At 34.0% G+C, this 23986-nt stretch overlaps 5 protein-coding genes and 1 pseudogene across 9 annotated transcripts; 1 reads left to right on the top strand and 5 right to left on the bottom strand.

The window, feature by feature from the left end:
* Positions 1-1000: 1000 nt before the first annotated feature.
* On the bottom strand, positions 1001-3943 carry LOC114407400 (vacuolar protein sorting-associated protein 32 homolog 2-like). The gene is made up of 8 exons (XM_028370485.1): positions 3774-3943; positions 3533-3685; positions 2644-2743; positions 2443-2528; positions 2258-2349; positions 1972-2086; positions 1638-1833; positions 1001-1391 (listed from the first exon to the last, which is right to left on the bottom strand). Exons 2-7 carry the CDS (start codon positions 3602-3604, stop codon positions 1642-1644), a joined length of 657 nt encoding a protein of 218 aa, XP_028226286.1. The 5' UTR covers positions 3605-3685; positions 3774-3943; the 3' UTR covers positions 1001-1391; positions 1638-1641.
* A 1298-nt stretch (positions 3944-5241) lies between these two features.
* On the top strand, positions 5242-7380 carry LOC114407380 (annotated as a pseudogene).
* A 463-nt stretch (positions 7381-7843) lies between these two features.
* LOC114407390 (60S ribosomal protein L31) lies at positions 7844-9072 on the bottom strand. Its single transcript, XM_028370473.1, has 3 exons — positions 8940-9072; positions 8747-8854; positions 7844-8286 (listed from the first exon to the last, which is right to left on the bottom strand). Exons 2-3 carry the CDS (start codon positions 8827-8829, stop codon positions 8007-8009), a joined length of 363 nt encoding a protein of 120 aa, XP_028226274.1. The 5' UTR covers positions 8830-8854; positions 8940-9072; the 3' UTR covers positions 7844-8006.
* Positions 9073-10652: 1580 nt separating this feature from the next.
* Positions 10653-12921, bottom strand: LOC114407365 (probable caffeoyl-CoA O-methyltransferase At4g26220). 2 transcript variants are annotated; one of them, XM_028370452.1, is made up of 6 exons: positions 12741-12921; positions 12339-12469; positions 12034-12113; positions 11793-11937; positions 11580-11711; positions 10653-11065 (listed from the first exon to the last, which is right to left on the bottom strand). In XM_028370452.1, exons 2-6 carry the CDS (start codon positions 12405-12407, stop codon positions 10775-10777), a joined length of 717 nt encoding a protein of 238 aa, XP_028226253.1. In that variant the 5' UTR covers positions 12408-12469; positions 12741-12921; the 3' UTR covers positions 10653-10774. The 2 variants fall into 2 exon arrangements, with proteins under 2 accessions (XP_028226253.1, XP_028226246.1); XM_028370445.1 differs by having other exon boundaries at positions 12339-12411; positions 12741-12899.
* Positions 12922-14576: 1655 nt separating this feature from the next.
* On the bottom strand, positions 14577-19713 carry LOC114407325. 4 transcript variants are annotated; one of them, XM_028370393.1, is made up of 8 exons: positions 19647-19713; positions 19395-19516; positions 19147-19279; positions 18941-19044; positions 17915-18086; positions 17698-17838; positions 17382-17604; positions 14577-17288 (listed from the first exon to the last, which is right to left on the bottom strand). In XM_028370393.1, exons 2-8 carry the CDS (start codon positions 19424-19426, stop codon positions 14899-14901), a joined length of 3195 nt encoding a protein of 1064 aa, XP_028226194.1. In that variant the 5' UTR covers positions 19427-19516; positions 19647-19713; the 3' UTR covers positions 14577-14898. The 4 variants fall into 4 exon arrangements, with proteins under 4 accessions (XP_028226194.1, XP_028226187.1, XP_028226203.1 ...); XM_028370386.1 differs by lacking the exon at positions 19647-19713 and having other exon boundaries at positions 19395-19638; XM_028370402.1 differs by lacking the exon at positions 19647-19713 and having other exon boundaries at positions 17722-17838; positions 19395-19638.
* A 1150-nt stretch (positions 19714-20863) lies between these two features.
* Positions 20864-23175, bottom strand: LOC114407356 (probable phospholipase A2 homolog 1). The gene is made up of 3 exons (XM_028370432.1): positions 22887-23175; positions 22544-22663; positions 20864-21210 (listed from the first exon to the last, which is right to left on the bottom strand). The coding sequence occupies exons 1-3, from the start codon at positions 23005-23007 to the stop codon at positions 21035-21037; spliced, it is 417 nt and encodes a 138-aa protein (XP_028226233.1). The 5' UTR covers positions 23008-23175; the 3' UTR covers positions 20864-21034.
* Positions 23176-23986: the final 811 nt, after the last annotated feature.

The following is a 23986-nucleotide window of genomic DNA, read 5'->3' as shown; positions in this document are numbered from 1 at the left end:
GTAGAAACTCATTACGCACCTTGCAAAAGAGTGAATATATACTATTAGATTAAATGAAAAGTTTAGATTTTTTTTTTTTTTGCATTTCCGGATTTCTCCCTACTCCTTCTCTCACATTCCAATTCATCCAACTTCTCGCGCATAACAATGACAACACCTCCACCGTTTCCAAACAGTACACTGGCAGACCACTGCAATTCTGCTGCCACTACCAAAGAACAACCTTCTTCAAATGCACACTTCTAATTTTAAGAACAATGGTAGTTTAAAAACAATGCACTATAAAGTAGATTCAAAACGGAGGATCCAATAGAAGAAAAACAATATAATCTTCTATCTAGTGCGTTAGTTGAGTTTGGACACTCCTAGCACCATGTCAAGGCAGGATTTAATTTGCAATTGACTTTTTTAAGTATCATGACTACAGGGTTTGGACATAAACTAAATTAATTGCCGTATAATAAAATACTCTTAAACTTGCAGGTTTCAAATGCTTTCGGTCTCAAAATATTCTTAATTTAGCTTTTCAAATAAAAACTAAACCCAAACGACGGGTCCGGAAGAGGAACACGGGAAATGTCAAAAACGACCCAACACCAATTTTGTCCTTTTAATTTTCACTTTCTTAATTTGCCCGTTCAGTTAATTAATCAGGTCATTTTACTTTTATATACGATTATCCTTTTGGTTAACACCAAAACCAGAATGTAATGTCACAACTCACAAGTATTTACCATTATGGTAAAGTCATAAGCTAACACTGCTGGAAAATACAGTTACAAATTAAGGTCCACGCAACACTATGTTAGTTACTTTTCTACCCTTATAGACCATTGAATCGGGATAATGCTGAGGGCCACCAGTGAAAAGTCTTCTGGTGCACTGTGCTTGAGATCATAAAGACTAACAGGAAAATATCTTAATTACTTAATCATTATTATAATATAAAGAAAATAAAATTTTACATTCACAGTGGCAGTGCAGCTTGTAAATCCTCCTATGGACAAATAAAAATCATTACCTTAATCATGGCTGTGTTCTAGCTCATAGGCTAACCAAATTCTTATTCCTTATACTTTGCTGTAAGCATGTTTAAGATATAATACATTGATTAAACTGACCACGTTAAACTCAACCACATAAAGTATAAGATAGTCAAATGCATCAATATACTTGATACGTATAATGGAAAGGAGGGGTTCGAACTCATCCAAAATAAAAGTAGTACGTTTTGAAGACTTTTATGATAATTTTTTTTCCACTTTTATATACATCCTCTGGTCAGCTCAATAATTTCAAAGATAAGCGAGCAGGAGAGAAGCAGAATTCTCCACGTAATAGTGGTTACAATTCTTCATTGAAGCCATGCACAAAAAAAAGCCTGCAAAATTCTGGCTTAATCAAAGCCAGAGGCAAAACCAATAAGAACAGCCTAAAATAAGATTTTCATACTTTTTCTCAGAAGTTATCTTAGGTTAATTCATTTCAAACTATGATACATCATTCAAGCAAGAGCTAAATTGTGCAACTGTTGAACATTCCACTGTGAAAATGGAGCATACACACATCATTTAACTTCCATAGTAAATGCATAAATAACAATACAAATTGATAGTGTTACAGCTGAGGAAAGGGACCTGCTCAAAGTGCCATCTCAGCCTGCAAAGCTGCCAATTCATCTTCTTCCGGAGTTCGCTTTGCGGGAACTGGGCGAGTAGGTTGCTGCCCAGCTGGGACCTGCACTGGGGCCGCAGGAGCTGTAGTTGCTGGCTGAAGAAGCTGTTCTTCCAACTCAGCACCCTCCAGTTCTTCAAGTTCTGCTTCCAATTCATCCTGAAAGAAAAAGAATTTCAGCATGATCCTTGGACATGCATTGGTGTTCTAGAACACTACTACTGTACTACAATCTAAAGATATGAATATCTTGTTTGCAACCAATATAGCACAAATAAAATAAACCAAGAGGATGACCTCGTCAAAATCAGCAGCCGCACCAATTGGAGCAGACAATGCATCCTGAATCTGTTTCATATTCTCAGTCTGTTCATTGATCTCATCCATAGTCTTGTCAACATCATCAATATTCCTGAAAAAGAAAATATTGCAACTCAATAATATCATAAATCACAATTAACAGTTGAATAAATATTATATGTCAGAGCATGATATTGAGACATAAGAAATACAAGAAAATGTTAACAAGTTCAATCACTAATCACTAAATATTTTCAAACATAAATAGTACTCCACTACATACGTTGCTTTTTGCATAGCCTTCATAGCAGCTGCTCCAGTTCTTAACGCGTCTACCGTTTCTGTGGTGGCTTTAGCACCTTCCAACATTATCATCTGTATCACAAATTAACATCATAAGATACAAAAGACTCTCAATAAACTAAACCATCTTTCAAAATGTTACTACATACAAAATTACTTTCACACCTGGTCATGAATACGCAACTGGAAATTTCCAAGCTGCTCTATTTGCTGTTCATATAACCTCTTCCTCTTCAGACATTGTATTGCCGCTGCATAAAACAAAACTCAAATTACATATCACAATATAAGTGAAAATGGGAGAGAAAAAAAAAAGCACTCTGAAGATATTCTCTAGAACAAGTACCCATGAGTTCAGTAACCTACCCCTTTTGTTCTTCCCCCTTGTGAATTCTTTGGCCTTTTCAACTTCTGCTGCCACCTTTTTAAGGAGCACTTTCTCCTTTTTCTCCAGCATTTCAAGTGTCTACATAATTCAAAGAACAAAACATTCTATTTGAGAAATTCTCTCGTAAATTACTGGTATTAAACACCAGTCTAACAGTTGGCCACCATATTAAGTTGTGGCTCAGAAGAATTGCAAGAATACTCTGCCAACTAGTGTTATAATTTGGAGATACTAAAGTAAGAAAATTATTTTCCACAATCATATGAATGTTAAACTGGGAGAAATTGTCATTTCTTATTCAACAACACTCACAACATGCCAGCAATAACCCATTTATGCTGGAAAAATTATCACATACCCAGATCGATATAATCATATTATATAGCATGCACTATCTTGAATTAAAGAAAAAACAAGACTAAAATTGTGTACTGGACAACAGAAAAGGGTCCTTCTTTGTTTAATTGCCATTCGGAAATACCGAACTAACAATGTGAAAACAACTACCCTCTCTCTAACAACTAAGGTATTGACAAACTTAATAAGCTATGCAATGAAAAACCATGTTTGATGAGAGTTAGGAGCCTTCAATGAAGAATCAGTCAAAACAAAAGCTCATTTGCAATTCCATGAATCAGTCAAATATTGTGATTAAATTCATAATCTTCTTAATCGATATATTTAATAACTCAAAAAAGAGTTTATTGTAAGTAATAAAATAATGCTAATTCACAAATATATATCCACCAGTTAGTTTAAAGTTGATAAGCAGAGTTGCTATGGCGATTGGTGACAAGTCTGGTAGCAAAAAAGAGCAAAATAGAAAAAATAGAAACCCTAATCCGAGAGCATGGATGAATAGCGGACCTCGTTTAGCTTGTCCAAAGTGGCAACAGCATTGGTTTCCTGTTTAGGTTTACCGAACATCCGGCTAAACATGATTGTGATATGTGATGCGATCGATTGAAACCCTAATCCCTCGCGAGCGATGAGATCCTCTCGATTCGTCAGCCGATCTCCCTGAAACGATCAAAATCGTGAAACGAATGATATGTATGATAGTGAGCAAAGAAAGAAAGGGATAAAAAGGGGGAAAGGAAGAACGAACCCAGATGAAAAAATTAGAGTTTGAAGAGAGAAAGATTAGGGATTGGGATCGGAGAAAGGTAGAAAGGACGAAAATAGAGAGCGATGGTTTTGATGGGTTAAGTTGAAATGAGTTGGTCTTCAAAGCTAAGAAAGAAGGAAAGGGAATTCCTAAGAAGCATCCTTCAAGAATCTCACTTTCAATTAAACTATCAAATTTATATTATTATGGATATAAAACTGTAATGTTTATCATAACTTTTTAACCTAATGACTTTAGTTTTAAAAAACCAAAAAAGTTTATAAAATTACGAATATAAACTTTGTTCAAGTTATTTATCTATTTATTTGGTGGTGTTCATGAGGCCAGAGAAGCCGAGGTTATTAATTGGATCGGTCCAACGATTAGTGGACCTACAATGAATTTTTTTTATTTTAAATGAGAGATATATATATTAGATCCTTTTGTTAATATATGTAATTTTTTTTTGTCAATATTTATGATCTTCTTTCTTTATAAAAATCAATGAAAAATATATCTGATGTTAAGGAAAAAGGAGATTAGTGCCTTTGTGGATATACTTAAGGATGCACTCTCTATCCAAACATCCCTTTTCCTCACACATTCTGAATATTACTATCTCAAGTTTAACCAAATATACTGCCATTTTCTTTACCCTCCCATGTCTATATATATTTATAATGAAACGTGTTGTAGTGTTTGTTGCGATCCAAGAAATGTAAAGCTCTCAAAATAAAATTAAAAACGAACCACATATTCATTTTGGATTTTCTAGCTACATAAATAAAAAATACTCTCCCAAAAGCAAGCAGGAAAAAGGATAAGAGAAGTATTGGATCTAAATAAATCCAGAACCAGGTAAGACTTGCAATTAGCAAATAAATAAAAAAAGATCACTAAATTGAGTTTAATTTTTTTGTCAGTGTAGCAATTGAGTTTAATTTTTTTGTCAGTGTAGCAATTGAGTTTAATTTTTTGGCCATTTCAATTCTAAAACAAATCAGCAAATTAATACTATTCCTATTTATGACATTGAACTTTTTAAATTTATTTATTTTTTCATATAAGACTCAATCCATATTGTCTCATGTATTAACTATTTTTAAATTAAAAATACCTTAATTAAATAAAAAAAAGATTATATTGACATGCATTTAGAAAAGAAAGAATCATTAATAACAATCATATATTTGGAAAAGTATATAAATCTAAAATCATTATCAACTAAATCAACTATTTTTTTAATAAAATAATTAATTGAATCTTGGATGAATCAAAGACAATAGTACCAAAACACTTCACGTTTTAAGAGGTATATCCAAGTGATTGACACTAACTAACTATATTAATAAGAGATCACATATTGATGCAATGGTAGAAATATAAGGTTGGTTGAGTATTTCAGGAAAATGTTACAGGTTTGATTTTTTCATCTAATAAAATAACAATTAAGACTGATAAAAAATTAAAAACATAAACATATCGATGCAGTGTAGTATCGAAAGGATAAAATTGATGATATAGCTAAACAAGCTTCAGTTTCTCAGATCTTTCCCACAGACTCAATTTCTTCATTGGAGTTTCCAAACTAACCTTAAAATCACTATGATTCCTTTCCTTCCTGACTGTCTCAGTCTCCATCATGCTCCCCGCCATTTCTCTTCCAACCAACATAACCGTCAAAACGAACATAACAGCCACTTCCACACCCAGAACCACAAATACACACAAACTCAAAACAACCCTAAAATCTCTCTGCAAATGGGGAAATTTGGACGAAGCTCTTCGCCTAATCGAATCATCGAAGCCCACACCCATTGAAGAAGAAGAAAGCATCTCTCTCCTCCTCCACGCATGCATCTCCAGAAGGTCCTTGGAACATGGCCGAAAACTCCACTTGCACTTGCTTCGTTCTCAAAACAGAGTCTTTGAGAACCCCACTTTAAAGGCCAAGCTCATCACGCTGTATTCCGTTTGTGGCAGAGTCAACGAGGCTCGTCGCGTGTTCCGAACTGGCGATGAGAACATCCCAGAAGAACCTGTGTGGGTAGCTATGGCTATTGGGTATTCGAGAAACGGGTTCTCCCATGAAGCTTAGCTTCTTTACCGTGACATGTTGTCACGCTGTGTGAAGCCTGGGAATTTCGCGTTTTCCATTGCCCTCAAGGCGTGTTCCGATTCGGGCAATGCGCTGGTTGGCAGAGCAATCCATGCCCAAATTGTGAAGCATGATGTTGAAGAAGCTGATCAAGTGGTGAACAACGCGCTTTTGGGGTTGTATGTGGAAATTGGGTGCTTCCATGAGGTCTTAAAGGTGTTCGAGGCAATGCCTCAACGAAATGTTGTGTCTTGGAACACTTTAATTGCCGGTTTTGCTGGTCAAGGTAGAATGTTTGAGACCCTTGCTGCTTTTAGAGTTATGCAGAGAGAGGGAATGGAGTTCAGTTGGATTACTCTTACAACCGTGTTACCAGTGTGTGCTCAGATTACTGCACTTCTTAGTGGCAAGGAGGTACATGGGCAGATTCTAAAGTCTAGGAAGAATGCTGATGTGCCTTTACTAAACTCATTGATGGACATGTAAGCCAAATGTGGAGAAATTGGTTATTGTGAAAAAGTGTTTGACAGAATGCACAGCAAGGATTTGACATCATGGAATACAATGTTGGCTGGATTTTCAATCAATGGTCAAATATATGAAGCGTTGGGTTTGTTTGATGAAATGATAAGGTATGGCATTGAACCAGATGGGATTACCTTTGTTGCCTTGCTGTCAGGTTGTAGCCATTCAGGACTCACCAGTGAGGGGAAAAGATTGTTTAATGTGATGCAGGATTTTGGGGTGCAACCATCTTTAGCGCATTATGCCTGTTTGGTGGACATATTGGGCAGGTCAGGGAAACTTGATGAGGCATTAAGTGTGGCAGAGAACATTCCGATGAGACCAAGTGGCAGCACTTGGGGGTCATTGCTTAACTCGTGCAGGCTATATGGAAATGTTGCTCTAGCTGAAATAGTTGCAGAGCGATTGTTTGAGATTGAACCTAACAATCCGGGAAATTATGTGATGCTTTCAAACATATATGCAAATGCAGGGATGTGGGAAGATATGAAGAGGGTTAGAGAAATGATGGCCTTGACGGGAATGAAGAAAGATGCTGGATGTAGTTGGATACAAATAAAGCATAAGATTCATACATTTGTTGCCGGAGGGAGCTCTGGTTTTCGTTGTTCTGCTGAGTATATGAGAATTTGGAACAAGTTGTCAAATGCTATTAAGGACTTGGGATATATCCCTAACACGAGTGTTGTTCTCCACGATATAAATGAAGAGATAAAAGCAATATGGGTTTGTGAGCACTGTGAACGGCTTGCAGCTGTATATGCACTAATCAACACTGCTGCTGGAATGCCAATTAGAATCACCAAGAATCTTCGGGTTTGTGTTGACTGTCATTCCTGGATGAAGGCTGTTTCAAAAGTTACAAGGAGACTAATTGTATTAAGAGACACAAACAGGTTCCATCATTTTGAAAATGGCTCTTGTTCTTGTAAGGATTATTGGTGAACGACACCATGACGAAAAATCATGTTACTTCGTTTTTTTAACAGTTAATACTTTACATTAGTAATGTTCACGCTTTACAATTTCGGCTTCAAATAAAAGAAATTAAAACATGTGGGCAATCCATAGTTGACGAAACACTAGTTCAAGATATTTACTTTTTTAACTTACATCTGATACACTCGTACAACTGCTAAACAACACTTTGTTCAATTTATGAATATGCTCTCATATTTGATAGCGCTGTGAGATATAGAAATAATCGAGAAAAATGTTGGTTTTTAATGATAAGTTGGCAATCCTTATATGCTATTGTAATTAAAGGGTGTCCCAAGTATCATGTGCTTCCACAATACTCCAATCCCCGCTAAAAAAACAAAAAAAAAACCCTACATTACCGTCCTCATTCAATGTTTTCTCATATTATCCCATATCCAAGACATAAGGAATGAGGGCTAAAATCAATGTTACTATTTCCACTAGCACAAACGCATAAACAAACAGCAGGAGTAAAAACTAAAAGTGATATTATCAAGCCACATTACGTCTCAACAAAATTCGAAGTAACCCAACAAAATTAGGAGTAATTTGATAAATCTGGAAAAACAAGACTCGGTTGCAGAAACAAAAAGCTACATGTATGTCTCCGGGTTTCAAACAGATATAAATCAATCCTCGTCATCAATAACCTTAGTGCCCAACCCTTTGAGCTCGTCCTTAGGGATCTCAACAACGGTAACAAGAGAGTACAGCTCTTCCTTGGCATCTTCATCATCATTTCTCTTGCGAGCAATTCTTACTCTAATCCTCCTTGGAACACTCCTGATTCCCTGGCTCCAGACAAACTTGTTCAACTTCACATCCACCCTCACATCATTGGTCCCCATGGCCTTTTGGGCAAATTTCCTTATCTCCTTAATAGCTTTAGGAGCTTTCTTCTTAAATGTGCTGTTTTACACAACAACAAACCAAACCACTAAGACAACTGTTCTCGAACCAAAACATGAAAGCAATCAAAAGACCCAAATTTATAATAAATAAAATTAATATGAAATCATTCATTTACATCAAATAAACATCAGATCAATGGCCAGATAGATCACAAAATCAAATTCATGAAATAATTTTTTTTATCAATGCAATCAATAGGAAAAGAAAAAGAAGTGCAGAACTTTTGTTGTTCTGTTTGCTAGGGTTCTTAATCTCTCTTATTATATAAGAACGAATAACTCAGATCCATAGAAATGTGTATACAGCTCAACTTAGCTAGGGTTGGTTAATAACAATTTTAAACACTTTAGTACTAAGCAATTAACTTATTAATAAATAAGGTGATTATCGAAGCGTGGGTTCAATTAACAAATATACAGAAAAAAAGATGGTATAAAGAAGAAGGTGAATAGATTACCAGCCATGGAGGCGCTTGTGGAGGTTAATGGTGTACTCACGGGTAACCACCTCCTCCTTTCTACCCTTCGCCTTCTCCACCATTCTCAACCACTGATTACTCACTTACCTGCAATACAACACAATTACAAAATTTCATTATTACATCATACAACCATACCTACGTAGTTTAGGAAAATGGGAGAAAGAGACACCTTAGGGTTCCGGAAGGGTTTCGGCAGCAGCGTTCTACACTCAACAGAGAAACAAAACAAGAGTCTCCACTCTAATATAACATAACCCTAAACCTAATGGGCTTGGGTTGTTAGAATTAACGGGTCCACTTTTAAGGCCCAATTAAATAATGGGCTTGGGTTGTTTGAATCCTGCACCTCCCGAGAAATTTTGTAAAGACCAAATTATCCTTAATGACTCACTGAGCACCTCCCTTCCACAACCTTAACACCTCCGCAACATTGCCTGTTGTCACCCTCACCTTTGTCTAGAACACTCAACAACATCATCAATAACAGTAACATGTTATATTATGGAACAAATATATTATGGAAGCGCTTACTTTAAACCACACTGTGATGCAACAATAGCAGTTCCTCTGCTGGTTGCTGAAACATTCGCTCCAAGAGTGAGACCTCATTGATGAAGGTTAAAGACGAATTTACTGTCAAGTTCATTTTAATTGTGTTGTGTTTGAGGATCTTGATGGACCAGTTCGGCATTGGTGTTCAATTTGACTATCATTTTAGGCATTTTTGACCATTCAAAAGTAACCCATTAATCCGGACATTGAGAAAGTCAGGAATTATAGATGTGTTGATCATTGTACATGTATAGGGAGCAAATAAGGCTTGAAAAAACTAACTGATCATATATGGTATTTTTAACATTTTCCAACTGATGGATGCATTTCATGTTGGTAAAAAGTTCTAATAGTACTATTAATTCCTTTCTGTGAATTATAGCTATTTTGTTACCGTTGCATTGCGAAGTCTAGTTTAAATAACGCTTGCAACAGCTTGCTTTTATTTCTAAATTGATTGGATGATGTTTTTTTTTTTTTTGGGGGGGGGGGGGGCTACGGTGATAATGAGTTTTGAATCTAAAATTTTACGTGCACATTTTATTCATGCAAATGCATCAAAAACTCTCATGCGGTGCTGTTGGATTGGATGACAATATACGATTTTATTTTATTTTTTCTCTTTTTAAGGTCAATGTCAGGGCAAAGATCGTTCCTCTATTAAGCTTTAGTTTGTGTAAACTATTTAACAAGCACCTCTTGAGACAAAATAATAGAGATGAAGTGGTTAAATTGTACTTTTGTTTTTAGAAATTTATATTAAGTAAACTAAGAAAATACAAACAAAATGTAAATTTTGAGAATTTTATATTAAGTTTTATTGGGGAGGGAAATACTTAACTCGTGTGTGATTATGATCTTCAATGAGGATTAATTATTATTTTTGGTGTGAATTATTCATATTAATATCATGATAAAAAATGATTAGTTAAATTTTTAGTCCTTTTTAATTTTTAGTCTAAATTTTTTTTATACAACTTTTGATCCTTTGTTAATTCTGTGTAAGTCTTTTTAGTCTTTCTAAATATTTTTACTTATTTTTAATCCATTGTTTATTTTTATTTTTATTGTTTAAAATTAATTTTTTTTGTCAATTTTAGTCTTAATTTATTTTATATTTGAGACTATTTTTAAGCAATACAAATAAATGAGAAAATAAAAATAGACAATTTTTTTTAAACGGATTAAAAATAATGAAAAAAATTAATAAAGAACTAAAAGTTACCAAAAATATTTTGAAGTAAAAAAAACAAAATATAGTTTTTAGATAAAAGTTTTGAAACGCAAGGTCCAAGGTTTTAATTTTCTCCATTTCCATTGAAGCGTTAAATAAAACTAACTTGTAGTAATGTAACATGAAACCAAAAGTTTATTAGGAACACAAAATGCAATGTTTATTCAGGTGGCTACTAGAAATACAAATTATACAATAGCAGAGCATTAACACAAAAGTCAAGCAACGCGCCTACAAATATTGAGCCCATCCCCTACGGAAGTAAGAGCAAATTCAACACGAGAATCGTTTGTGATTGTTTTGTTAAATTCAATTGCAGCGTCCCTCCCTGATCTAGCGTGTGGTGGAACTTTGTCTTCAGGCCAGCAAACACGTCCACCCCACAGTGTGTTGTCATACACAAGCAACCCCCCAATCTTGACCAGCTTTATAAGCCTCTCATGGTAGTTCACATAGTTCTCCTTGTCAGCATCAATGAAGGCAAAGTCAAAAGATCCTTCATTTGCAGGCTGCACCCAAATATTCAGATAAGTTTTTAGAAAAAAGAATAGCACTCACATAGTCTTTAGAATTTTAACTTGGAGCTTAATTTAATCTCAAAAGTTTTTGGAGATATAAATTTGGTCTAGTAATGAAGGGAGAGGTCTCAGATTGTAATTTTTACACTAAAGCTAACAACTAATATTTGTTGATAAAAAAATCTCACAAGCTGTTTTACCGGTTAACTCTTATTTATATACATTATTTTGACTTATAACATTAGTCACACAAAAACTAGACATATTGAACGTGAAATTTACATGAATGAACACATGTGGGTGATTTGATAACAATTCGATAATGAGTAATTCGATACCCAATATCAACAATTAGAATAAGTTATGATATTATCTTAAAATTTTGGTTTGTGTTAACTCAACCTCAAAAAAAACTAACTTATAAAAGTAAGAACTATCCCTACTTATATACAGTAATTTTGGCTAATATAATATGGGATTTCCAACATAAAAAAAAAATGCTTACATCTTCAAGTAGCTTATCTAAAATTGGTAGAGCTGGAGACTCTATGAAATCAATCTTGTGCTCAACTCCAGCCTTTTTGATGACTGGTAAACCAACCTCATAAGTTTTCCTGTTAATATCTATGGCTGTAATCTGCAACAGCAAATTAACTTTCAGTAGGCAATTAGCCTATTACTATTAAATAAGACATGTTGGATATTTAAGAATCCAAACCTTTCCATCATGAGGAATGTTGAGTGCGGTGAGGAGAAGGGAATAACCAGTAAACACTCCCACTTCAATGGTCTTTTTGGGATTCAACAGCTTCAAAAGTAAGGTCATTAGCTGACCCGCTTCAGGTAAAGTAGCAATGAAGCCCCTGAATGAAAATGAAAAAACAAGTTGGAGCCTTTCTAGTTTCTAGTTTTGTTTCAGTCTCTAATCAAATTCACAGTAGACAGAACAGAACAATTACCAAGGGTGATTATTAGTGGCTTCCCTCAGCTCTTTTAGAGGCGCAGGTTCTCTAGGGTAAACAGCAGTTTCCAGAATATACTGCCACATCAATTCACAAGTGATGAATTTGTTTTCTTTTCATTAATCAAGATATGTGTGTGTGAAGACACCAGAAAGTAGTTAAGGTGGTCTAGCTCAGTTGGTTAAATAAGATACGTGAATTGTTGTAAACGCCTGTTTTCGATTCTCACAAGGATAAAAAAAGACACCATGAAGGAATGAACATATATAATGAAAAATTCCAAGATGAGTTAATATGCTGACCTTGGTTAAGTCCTCGCTCTGCAATATGACTGGATTGCGGTAAATTGATGGATCTTTGATGTTTTCCATTTCTCTGAAATCAACAACACTATAAGGGGCAGGGTCCTTCAAAGGGTAAGAGACAAAAGATCCTACATGACATGTTAGAAAGTCATGTTCATTAATTCTACCCTACAAGTTCTGTTCTTGTCAAGAAAGCACATATGCTACTGCACTGCGTTTTTTCCACCACTATTGAAAAATAATAGTTGTGTTATGGTAATTTTGCTTTCTTTGTTAACAAAATATTGAAAGAAAGAGACTTTAAAATATAAAATCAGAAATCATTTTTGGTAAGGATGGATGACTTCTATTTTTTGTATGGACCTGAAAAAGAATTGCTGGGTTGGAAGAGAGATATACCTGAATCTGATCAATGAAGGATAAGTTCAAAGAGCTTAGAATATATATGTTGTTCAGTTCACAACAAGTTCTAGATCTAGGAGAAGAAGTATGTGATTGAAGCTTAATTCACAGCACTGCATTGCATGGCTGTATTTCACCGCTCTTATGTAGTAATGAATGAGAGAACTTTGGTCAAATACTACTATTCTTTTAGCTGTCAAACGAGGCGGCTTATAAGTCATAAAACCACTTTCACAACAAGCAAGCCATTAGATATATGTTGACTGTCACCATCAACTAATTAAAAATTACAATAACCATGATTTTTAAATAATTATTATATAATTCAACAAATTTATTATACTACATAGAATAGTTTCACATTTATATTATATATTATCAGAAACTGAAACAAAAATAATTGTTGGGACAAAGATATGTGTCCACTTGCCTCCACTGACTACTGAGGTCTTTCATACTTCAGAATTTATATATAATTGTAAATTCATATAAATACGTTCGTGCGTGACACAGTTCACCAAATTAGTTTATTGACTAAATAGAATATGTATAATTATTTAATTATAAATTATTATGTATTTTTTTAAATAATAATTATCTTAGGTTATTTTATATAAATTAAGAAAAAGTAATAAATAAATAAAAGAGATTAATAATTTTATAAAATTAATTTTATATTATCATTAATTTATTTATAGATTTTATGTTCACTATTAATATTATAAGAATTATAAATGAAAAAATTTAATTAATTTTATATTGAAAAATTAAAATAATAATTATTTTAGAATAATTTTTTTTCTTATACAATAATTATAACGGAAAGGAAGAAATATGATTAATTTATTGATTTTATAATAATTATTTTAAAATTATATTAACAATGGTTTTTTTATTATTGGATAATATAAAAATTTAAAATTTTTATCCTAACATGTTTTGTCTTTTTAATCAGGAAACTGTTATTTACGAGGTATGTGTCTATTTACGAGGTATGTGTCATTTACGAGAATTACAATATAATATTTTGCACCGTAACAAAAAATGCTTAATAAGAAATCACATGAGAAACAGTATGAACTTATCCTTTGAAAACGGCAATCGTAATCCAGATTTTAAACCTGTTCTTAACCCTGCGTCAAATATTCAGAATAAATTTCTTTTCTCGTTTGTAACAAAAAAAAATCAGAATAATGAGATCTGACCAAACTAGCTAGAATTAGACACTTATTTTATTATACTTCCGTCTTAAAATTAATCAAGGTCGGACTCCTTGTATTAGTGAAAGTCAAGTTAAATTGACCAATTTAATTTATTAACTTTAAAATTATTACTTACTAGTAATACTTTATTATTTCTTAAAAGCAAAACAAAAAGTCAAAAGCTCTACATTTATTGTATTCTTTTATGTAAATTACGTAGAATTTTTTACTAATGATAAGTCCGACCAGCTTTTCTGAATGATTATCCCTCATATTAAAATATTTATCCTTACTCAGTTTTAACTACATTAGTTTAGATGCATGTTAGAAACATCTTTAAGACATAATCTCTTCTTTCAAAGCTTTCTCACGATACTGGGGAAAAAAAAAAAAAAACCTAAACACACGTCATGTTTATAACATGACATGCCACTTTACACCGCACTTGGTCAAATTTGGGTTGTTGCATAGACATGTAATCTCTACTTGCACTAGTAGCTCTTGGGTTGTAAAATCACGACATGAATATGACTATCATGTGGGTTGAACTTCTGGCATGGCTCCCCAAAGAAACAATCCTACTAGCATAAAACTAATTTAGTGTACGAAATGAATATGAAGTTACTGAGCAGGAGTGTATGAAAGAATGTAACATTAATCAGCTGAGTGGAATGAACATACAATGCATTCGGTGAATATTTACAGTGAAACATTCAACTATGTGCAATAGTCCTCAAATAGAGATGTACCAAAAATGAGATAGTAAAACCTATACACCCTGACTCAGTTTACAAAAAAAAGAAAAAAACATAAGTCCCATCCTTATTCCTCAAATGCTTCGAATCTGAAATCACGCATCTATATGTAACATAATACAGGAGGCTGCAGAAGAAAGATAAACCATCAAAGACTATGTACGAGTAGCTATGTTGCTAGGTGGAAGCAAGTGAAATTTATTGACGACCCTTCTTAAGAGACAGGAAGTGGGCAGCAAAAGAATCATAGTCGGGTAACTTTGGATGAACGTGCCCAACCTTCTGCTTAGAGGAAGTATCTCCATCAACCTCTTGGGCCTCTTCATTATCTTGTATCACTGTTTTAGGAGAACTGAAAGGTTGCACCCTTGCAGATGATTTCGAAATTTCCCCATCCAAGGATCTATTAGGTTCTGAAATTTGCTCGGATGCTTTGTTTTTGGCTGATCCAGGCTTAGATCCTGTCCCATTTTCAGAGCTCTTCATTATGGTTGAAGCATTTTGATTATTACTCTCATAAGAAGTCCTTGAAGATTTCCATCCAAGTGTTGCAGCAGAAGTCACAGAAGCCTTGGATAAAGGAGCATCTCTTGAGCTTAAACCTGTAGCAGCTTTAGAAGAAGCTGATGTCCTTCGAGATATTCCACTAATAGGACGGGCAAGACTAGGTGAATTTTGTTTAGTAAGTTCATCTTCAGAATCACTATTATCAGAACCGAAGTATGTAACAGAGGCCCTTGAGCTTGATTTCTTTTTTACTTCCCTCTGCTCTTTTTGAATGCGAGGTTCATTAGTACTAGCAAGAGTCTCTTGTGAATTTGCAACCACACGGTAACTATCAGAATCAGAAGGTATTTTGTGCGCTCCCAGGCCCACATTCCTGTTTCCTCTGCTCACTTCCCTCGTGTACTTGTCCTGAACACGAGCATCAGAACCAATTGAAGTCCTTGCTGTAGGCAAAGATCCTTCATTCTGGACTGAAGTGTCCCCCAATGAAGATGAAACATCATCCAGTGTATTCTTAATATAAGGTGGTCGCTTGAAGCCTTTATTGCGAAGACCGCCCTTCAAGGTACCATAGCTTAATTCCTTGCCACTCTCTTTATGATATTCCTCCAGAGTTTCAGTATCATTGTTTGCCTCGAGATCCAAACCCAATATAGAGCTTCTTTCCTTTGTAGGTGGCTGACTGGCTGGCAAGTCATCATAACCCAAATTCTTTTCTGACACAGTAGTGGTGTCTACCCTTCTCTCAAAATGCTCTTCCACAGTATCTGAATCAACTGACAAAGGTGACAACCAAGACTTTCTGTCAGTGCCCACATTTTTCTCATTTCTTGATGAGGACCCTGGAACCCCATGGCTTGCAATCGGATCAAGGAAAAACTTTCCATAATCAGAGAGCCCAGAAACCTTAGACTTGTTGACAAAATTCATGTCACTATCTGAACCTGGGTCATCTGAATCATCAAAAGTGACAGATGGCAAGTCTTCTTTTTCAGAAGAAACTGCAGATGTCAATCTTTCAGAAACCACAGAAAAATGTGACTGTGTACCAGAACTTGTCACTTTCTCATCAATGTTTTGTCCATAGGCCAAAGAATTTGTATTTTCAAATGGATCAACTTGTGATTTGCTAGCAGGGGATGAGACAAACAAACTAGATCCCTCACCATTGTACTTTTTATCAACATCAAACTTATGATCATCATCCTCTGATCCAGAATCATCAAATACAACAGTAGTATCATTATAAGAACTTGTTTCCATATTGTTTCTCTGAGTGTTTACTTCATCAGTAACAAAAGGATCTTCCACAGCTTTGTTCCTCGTATTCCAGTCATCCAAGTCCAAATTATCATTGTGATCATCAGTTGGAGTAATGAAATGAGAAGAGGAAACTTTACTAGATTGTCTATTTGTCCTTGCATCTCCAAAGTGATAATTGTTTTCAGCATTCAAATCACTGTCATCATATAGGTCAGTCACAAAATCTTCTTCACTTCTGCCTGCTTGTGTTTTTATACTCATTTCGGGTAAGTCACTACTCTTTTGCCCAAATGAGTTATTATGCTGATATATATCAGCCATTTGAGAACCATCGGTAAATGGTTTATCATCATTGAAAACACTGCCAGGCATCAATGAAGCTGACTGGGCATGTCTCACCACATTCTCATGACTATTCCTGTAATATTCATTGGGCGGTCCTACCAGATTATCTTGTTCTGTAGCAGTAATTTGTTCATTGTGCATCCCAGAACTGCTTCTATGGAAGCTAGCATCAACAGGACTTGTAGAAAGATTTTTGTCATCATGAAAAGTGTATTCTTGGGATCTTTCATCTCTCAACCCGCTTCTAGAAGAACTATGTGATCCACTTGAATACTGCCTTGTCATATTTTCACGGTTTGAAAGTTCTGCAGCTGCCCTTGCAGCCATGCTAGCACGTTCGGCAGATTCTGCAGCTGCCTCCGCAGCAGAGGCCGCATCCTTGAATTCCATGCTCCAATTCTGCCTATTCATAGGAAAAGAACTATTGTTTCCAGAGTATGAATCTTGAAATTTCGTTTCTTGACTTCCAGTTCCTGTAAGAAAGAATCCCAAATATTCAGGTAATCAACACAACAGGAACCCATAAATTCAGGTGTAAGCAGTAAGCACCATCTTCGCAAAAATACCTGAAGATCCGACTTCTGAATTGGACACGCCTGATGTTGTTGATTGATCCTTTCTAGCAGCACCACTTGCAGTCTGCTCATATGAATTTGTAGATGAATGATGCACTGGTTTAACTTGTGAGGGAGCATGTAAATTGGAAGGACCCTTTTCATCATGAGCAGGTGGAACATGAATTTGAGAAGGTTCAGCATAAGCAACCTTTTCAGAAGTACTTGGCCCAACCTTCACATATACATATAATGTCAAACAAATATAATCCAACAAACATTTTGCATCAAAATAAACCAAAGAAAAACCACAACTAGTAAGGCCTACCAAAAAGTCTTGAGAAGACTTTACATCATTTTCTCCAAGTGACTTGGGTTCCCATTTGATATTATGCTCCTCGGCAATTGCGGCCAGTATTTTTATCTTGGTTGGACCATCAGGCGCTTTGGCAGACAATTTCTCAACCAACTGAAAAGACAAAGATTGAATTAAAAACAAGCTTTAACATGATCCTATCCAACTACAAGCAGGTAGAGAAACTTGCCATGCGATTTACACCACAGTCAGGGCGTAATTCAATAGCTGCTGAGACAAATTCTTTTCCATACTTAGATGTGATTTGCTTCTTCACATCCATGAGCTCTGGTAGGTCTGAACATCTCGGAGATGCAAATATTACACTTGAAACTGCTTCCTTCAAGTCAATGGGGCAGTTTCTGAAAAAGTTTAAAAAGAAGAAATGATAATGAAATCAATGCAATGAGAAGGTACAATCACAATGAACAAACTTATAAACTGTATGAATAACAACAACAACACCTTATCCCACTAGGTGACATTGTAAACCGTATGAACAATATTTTCTGATTTAGAAAGCCACATGTGGTAATCCCTATAGACACGCACAATTGATGTCAAAGCAAAAGACATAAAGACATTACATGTTGGCATTGCAAACATTTACATGAATGAATGATATAGAATACGAATTCAAACATTATTTTAACAACAAACCACAAATTCCATAAGTCATTCCTAAAATCATCGGGAATGAAGCTAACAAGGAGGCACTAGCATGTTACATAATCAGTTGAGGATGATTCTTGATCCAGGGCTTTGCTACTGTATCTGTACCAAATTCACCATTTAATATTCTTCCAAACTACCTTGTGTAATGGAGTAAAAGTATATCTAGATATAAAGGCTATAGTTTTCATAAGAAATCATATTTTACCAGGACAGAAATAGTGAGATGTTATTTTACCCCAAGGGTCTTTTTCCTTTGCTATATCTATGATCAAAAGCCAAAGTTTAACACTTTAACTTGAACCACCTCAGCTATACTACACAATTAGCATATTCTCTGTAAAAGTATAAAAGAAATAGTTTCTCCTAAAGTGATCGTACGTTTGGCTGAAAAACCCTAACAATAGGTGAAAAAGAAAAGTTTATGTTCCCTCTCCCTAAAATAGCAAACACATTTGTAAACAATAGAGACTGTTGAGCTGAATGAAATGAAAAAAGCAAACAAAGTAAAATGTGCTAAAAAAGAAAGTAATGGTTCAAGTACTTTTGTGATTCGATCATGGGCAAGCGTGCGGCGATAAGTTCACAGTATATCTCAACAAGATCATAAGCTGCCATCGTCTTCTCTTCTCTGACAACATGTTCAACCTGAACACCAAACAGACCAAAATCAAAATCTCAATTGTCATTTGTGACATCTAACATAAAATCGATGGAAAAACAAAAGGTGTTATTGATGTTATGCGTTACCCGGATTCTAGCAGTTCGGTCCTGACCAGACTCAAGCAATTGAGCCAACTCTCTCTTGAGTTGCTTTATTTGGGCTTCTCTCTTGTTCTTCAAAAGCTTTATGCGTGAAACGGCGAGCTTCAATGTCGTTTTGCTGCATCAAACAAAACAAAAACTAATTCGATTCAACAAAACCTTCTGTATCACTCTCACTGGCTTCAATCAAAGCCATAGAAATTGAAATCGAAATTGATGGATCGAAAACGAACCACTTTGCGGGCTTGAAGCTTCTATGCAACATGCTTTGCGCAAACACACGAACTGAAGAACTAACGATTCGTTTTATTTGTTTATCAAAGAAAGAATAGCTATGATGAGGCTTGGTTTCGTGCTGAATAGAAAATCAAATTAATTAATTAATTAACCGAAGAAGAAGAAGAAGAAGAGAAAAGGATCTTGCAGGCGAAGAAAGAGGGAAAAACGAGTAGAAATTGTTATTGGAATTGAACTTTCGTCGAAACCTGACAAACGAATACGAGACGAAGAAACCTTTTCTCTAGCTTCTACGCCATCCAAGGAATAATTCCATAAGGGAAGGCGCACGGAAATTGTAGTGGACCTCGCTTGAAATTTTCTCTTTATTCATTTTAAATCCTTTTATATTTTTTTACGGGTAAATATTGAAAGTTTATTTTTCATATTTTTAAGATGTTAAATAATTTAACTTTATGAAATATATTAAGAAATTTTTAAAAAAATATAAATGCTTAATTGCACTTTCTATTTTCAACTTTTTAATTTTTTTTTGTGAATTTTATATTTAAAAATTGAATTTAACGCATTTTATTCTTAACTTTTAAAGAATTTGTAAATTTTATTTTACTCTTAATATAATTTCACTTTTTATCCTCAATTTTTTATTTTTTTATCCAATTTTTTATTTTTGAGCTAATTTATTCTTAATTTTAAATATTTTTAACAAATTTTACTTCAAACTTGTATGCTTATTAATAGATAAATAATCAGGAGTAAAATTCATAATTTTTTTTAAAATTAAAAATAAAATATACTAATTTAATTTGTTGAGGGTAAAAAAGATGCAATTAAGTCAAATATAAATAAATCGTTTCTCTGTCACTAATTTAACACAACCAAACCCACAAGTTGCTTATCAGAATAGTTGGATGATATTGATATAACCTAGGGCAAGGTTGCCCTTGTCTTCCTTCACACAGCAAAATAGTGTTACAAATTCTTTGAATCATCATTGCAAGTCACCGTCTCTCCAATTAAAAACAGAACCACTAACTAGAGATTAGAGACTCTGAAATATGAATGTCACATCCTTGCATGAATAATACACTAGTTTTCCACATGTGAACCGTTGGAATATGGTAAGAGACTCATAAGTGACTAAATGTGAATTAATGCTGGTTTAACCTTAACGGTATATATATGTAATATATGTTAATCATAAAAATTGCGTTAAGTTACATGTCACGTTAGGAAAGTTATAAAGCTTCATTCACTCCTTTCTCATTCACCTATCCCCTCCAATCCTCCACATTAATGAAACCAAAACTATAACACCAATAACAGTCTTATAATTTTTATCGTTCTATGAATTTCACTTTTGTAAGAAACGATCTTGTCATTTCTTCTAATAATGATGATAATGATTAGATGGTTGTGCAAAAGAAACTAGATATTGAGTTCTTTTGTGATATCATAAATTAAATAAGTTAAGAACATAGAAAATCAATAACAATGGTTTAATTAACCATGCAAGTCCAACACAGGATCATATATAAGATCAACTTAATTTCCCAAATGAATGAATCAAGAGAAGTTTGTTGATGGGGAAGGAGTAAGTAAAGATTACATATCAAGAGGGTTTAATTTCAGTTTGTTAATGAGGAACGGAGTCACCCAATTGGCTTAGCAAGATGGCCAAGTCCATGCCTCTTATCATCGTAGGTGCAGCTCTGCTGTAGGGACACTCCTTGGAAAATCCAACCTTACCAGATTTCAGTTCCCTGGTTAGGCAATTCTTTAATTTCTTATGACATTTCACATGAGTCATTCCTGCATGTACGTAAATCCAAATTTGGTTAGTCTAACTCTTAAGCAATCTTCTCAAGAGAAACAAAACAAGCTAATAGAAAAGAATTTAATGCATATGCACTAATAATATAAAATAATTTCATAATATTATTTAATTATAAATTATTATTTGAATTATTTTAAGATAATTATTTTAAAAGTTAATAAACTTATCATATATAATGTATTATAATTAAATAATTATATAAAACTTAGTATATAACATTTTTTCTCAAAAGAAAATATGTAGAAATTGATAATTTTGACCGGATGGGCGTTTCCACATAACACATTTACTGCCTTACTAGTAATGGATGGCCTTTTCATTCATAGATTTTCTGACATAATAATTAAACTTTCAGCTTCCACAGTACGTGTATATTTCTTGAGTAATTAATCTCTGTTTTGATCCTTAAAATTAAAATGTTGCTCACTCTAACTTTTGATTTTGTATTTTTTTTAAATCAAAGGGCATGTCTCTAGATAATTGTTCCAATGGGAAACCAATTTTAAAATTAGTTTTTTTGAAAAAGCTAAAATCATATAACTTATTCAAAAAAAATTAGTTTTAACTTACGCATAAATTAATTTTAGTTTGTGGGAGAAATTTGTTTGATTTTTCTTCTTGTTATTTTTTTATAAATGTTTGTGGAAAAACTTATTTAAATACCACCTTAATCCTCAATAATGTAAAAGGAAGACATTCCCTTTGATCCCTTTTAGCAAAACACAATGGAAATTGAAACACTACAAAAAATAATTAAAATGTATGACTTTTTATGAAAACAAATAGTTGAGTACAGATTTAGTAAACAAGTGATGGTATACCTAGTAAGAGAAAGATAAAGTGAAAAAAGTGTAAGTTTTATAAGTAATAGAGATAGAGAGAAATGAAAAAGTACTTGTTAAGTGTATACAAAATATGGTTGTATATGTATCATCACTTTTTGGTCAATTAAGGAAATAAAGGGACCGATGCTTGCAACTTCAATAACAACTACAACAAATTTAAATCAGCGAGCCATATATTCCATCTAAAAGTAAAAAGAACATGAGGGTTTTTTTTTTTTTTTTTCGTGTGGGATACCCAACAAGCTCTTTCAAGTATCCCCATTACACACCGACAATTGGTTTCCCGGCCATTGGAACAATTTACATAAATTGATTCAATTCAACACAAGATGAACCAAAGAATAAAAGAAATTTAGACTCATCAAAAGACATAAACACAAGCACTAGAGAATTCAATAACATAAACCAAACAATGAGGAAATACAAATAAATTTGATGTGTAAAATGGGTTTGGGAAAAATACCGAATTTGTCAACGCAGTCGTCATGGGCCATGCAGCAAGCATCAAGATCATCGCATGGTTTCTCGCCAGCACAACCCCAGTACCCCACCCCGCAATACTTGCCATATTTGATTCCAATAGCTGATTTAATTTTAATCAAAAACACATATTAATTCAATCAATCTTTGCTACCTTACCATCAACTCAACTAATTAAATTAATTCAAAGATATAAGGTTGGCTGAATGATTAAGAAAGATGAAAAAGTCGCAGGTTTCATCCCTTTTTCTAACAAAAACTAATAAATTATCAATTAATATTTGTAGATAAGAAAATTAATTAAATTAATTAATAGAATATCTTACTGTCGCATTGCTCCGCAATGCATGTGGTGCTGCAGTTTGCCTGATCGGAGCAGTTGACGACGGCGGCGGCGGCAAGGAACAGACAGAGGAGAATTCCGAATGAAGCAGCGGCGCGTGACATGTTTGTGGGAAGAATTAAAAGGAAAGGGTGGTCGATGGTTGACCTTCAAGTGCCTCCTCCCCTGTCTCTTCTCTTCTTATGTTGGTTGCTTTGTTATTATGTTTGGTTGCAAGACATACCAAAATTACCAAACCATCCCTCAGATATTGTTATTGTTACCAACAACCCATTCCATTCCATTGCACTCCTCCCTTCCTTATATTTAGTTTTTTTTTTTTTTACTTATTTAGATGGATGCATGACGAATGATGTATGCTACATTAAAGATATTTTTGTCCTTTTAATTTAAAATGTTATTCTCTTATTCCTTTCTAACTAAAGAACCAAACGAAGGAAGACCTCATCTTTCTCTTCTTTTCTTTCCTTTTCTTTTTCTTCTATTTTTATTAATACTAAATAAAGGCTTAAACGAAATTAGTGAGTACATTTGTAATGTGTATCAAACTGTATTCGTAACATTAAAGTTGAATAATCTACTAAAGTCGGTCTAATGATGAAGATGAATATATATATATATATATATGAAGTCATAAGTTTAAATCTTAATGAGATCATTGTAAATTGTTGTAGGAAGGAATACCTAAATCTCATAATAGAAATAGAAATTCTCATTTTGTAATGCAGTTTATTAGTGAGCAATGGTAGCTTCTTGGGGTCAGCATCGTCTATGGGATCAGTGCCCAGCGAAGACGCAAGTGGATGCAGTAGTGATGTTGTTCGAAGGGGGTAGTTTTGCCATTTGCTTAATTTCATCAATCATTATTTTGTTTATAGTTTCCGTTTCAGATAATATATCTAGTAAAGGACTAATTTATTTAAACTTTAAAAAAATAACTGTGAATTTAGTTTTTAATAATTTCAAAATTAGAAGCAGAAAATTATCCCAAACAAGACCTAAAATTACAAATTTGAAAAAATAGAAACAACAAAACTATCTTTTAATCTATTTTTTATTAGTGTATAAAGTCTCCATATAGTC

Source organism: Glycine soja, chromosome 1 (assembly GCF_004193775.1).
Source record: "Glycine soja cultivar W05 chromosome 1, ASM419377v2, whole genome shotgun sequence".
Classification (NCBI taxonomy): Eukaryota; Viridiplantae; Streptophyta; class Magnoliopsida; order Fabales; family Fabaceae; genus Glycine; species Glycine soja.
This window is presented reverse-complemented; position numbering and strand designations above follow the sequence as displayed.

Bases quoted from the DNA above. Each gene is read 5' to 3' on its own strand.
- LOC114407400 (XM_028370485.1), bottom strand. From the start codon at position 3,604: ATGTTTAGCCGGATGTTCGGTAAACCTAAACAGGAAACCAATGCTGTT. The intron at 2,087-2,257 runs GTATGTAGTGGA...TTTCTTTTTCAG, and splicing joins AAGGCTATGCAAAAAGCAAC to GAATATTGATGATGTTGACA. The intron at 1,834-1,971 runs GTCATCCTCTTG...TTTTTCTTTCAG, and splicing joins CGGCTGCTGATTTTGACGAG to GATGAATTGGAAGCAGAACT.
- LOC114407390 (XM_028370473.1), bottom strand. From the start codon at position 8,829: ATGGTGGAGAAGGCGAAGGGTAGAAAGGAGGAGGTGGTTACCCGTGAG. The intron at 8,287-8,746 runs GTAATCTATTCA...TGTGTAAAACAG, and splicing joins CACAAGCGCCTCCATGGCTG to CACATTTAAGAAGAAAGCTC.
- LOC114407365 (XM_028370452.1), bottom strand. From the start codon at position 12,407: ATGGAAAACATCAAAGATCCATCAATTTACCGCAATCCAGTCATATTG. The intron at 12,114-12,338 runs GTCAGCATATTA...TTGATGTGGCAG, and splicing joins AGAGCGAGGACTTAACCAAG to TATATTCTGGAAACTGCTGT. The intron at 11,066-11,579 runs GTAAGCATTTTT...ATTTGGGTGCAG, and splicing joins TAGATAAGCTACTTGAAGAT to CCTGCAAATGAAGGATCTTT.
- LOC114407325 (XM_028370393.1), bottom strand. From the start codon at position 19,426: ATGTTGCATAGAAGCTTCAAGCCCGCAAAGTG. The intron at 18,087-18,940 runs GTACTTGAACCA...AAACTTTTTCAG, and splicing joins CCCATGATCGAATCACAAAA to AAACTGCCCCATTGACTTGA. The intron at 17,839-17,914 runs GCAAGTTTCTCT...TTGTCTTTTCAG, and splicing joins ACTGTGGTGTAAATCGCATG to TTGGTTGAGAAATTGTCTGC.
- LOC114407356 (XM_028370432.1), bottom strand. From the start codon at position 23,007: ATGTCACGCGCCGCTGCTTCATTCGGAATTCTCCTCTGTCTGTTCCTT. The intron at 22,664-22,886 runs GTAAGATATTCT...AAATTAAATCAG, and splicing joins CATTGCGGAGCAATGCGACA to CTATTGGAATCAAATATGGC. The intron at 21,211-22,543 runs GTATTTTTCCCA...ACGTACATGCAG, and splicing joins CGACTGCGTTGACAAATTCG to GAATGACTCATGTGAAATGT.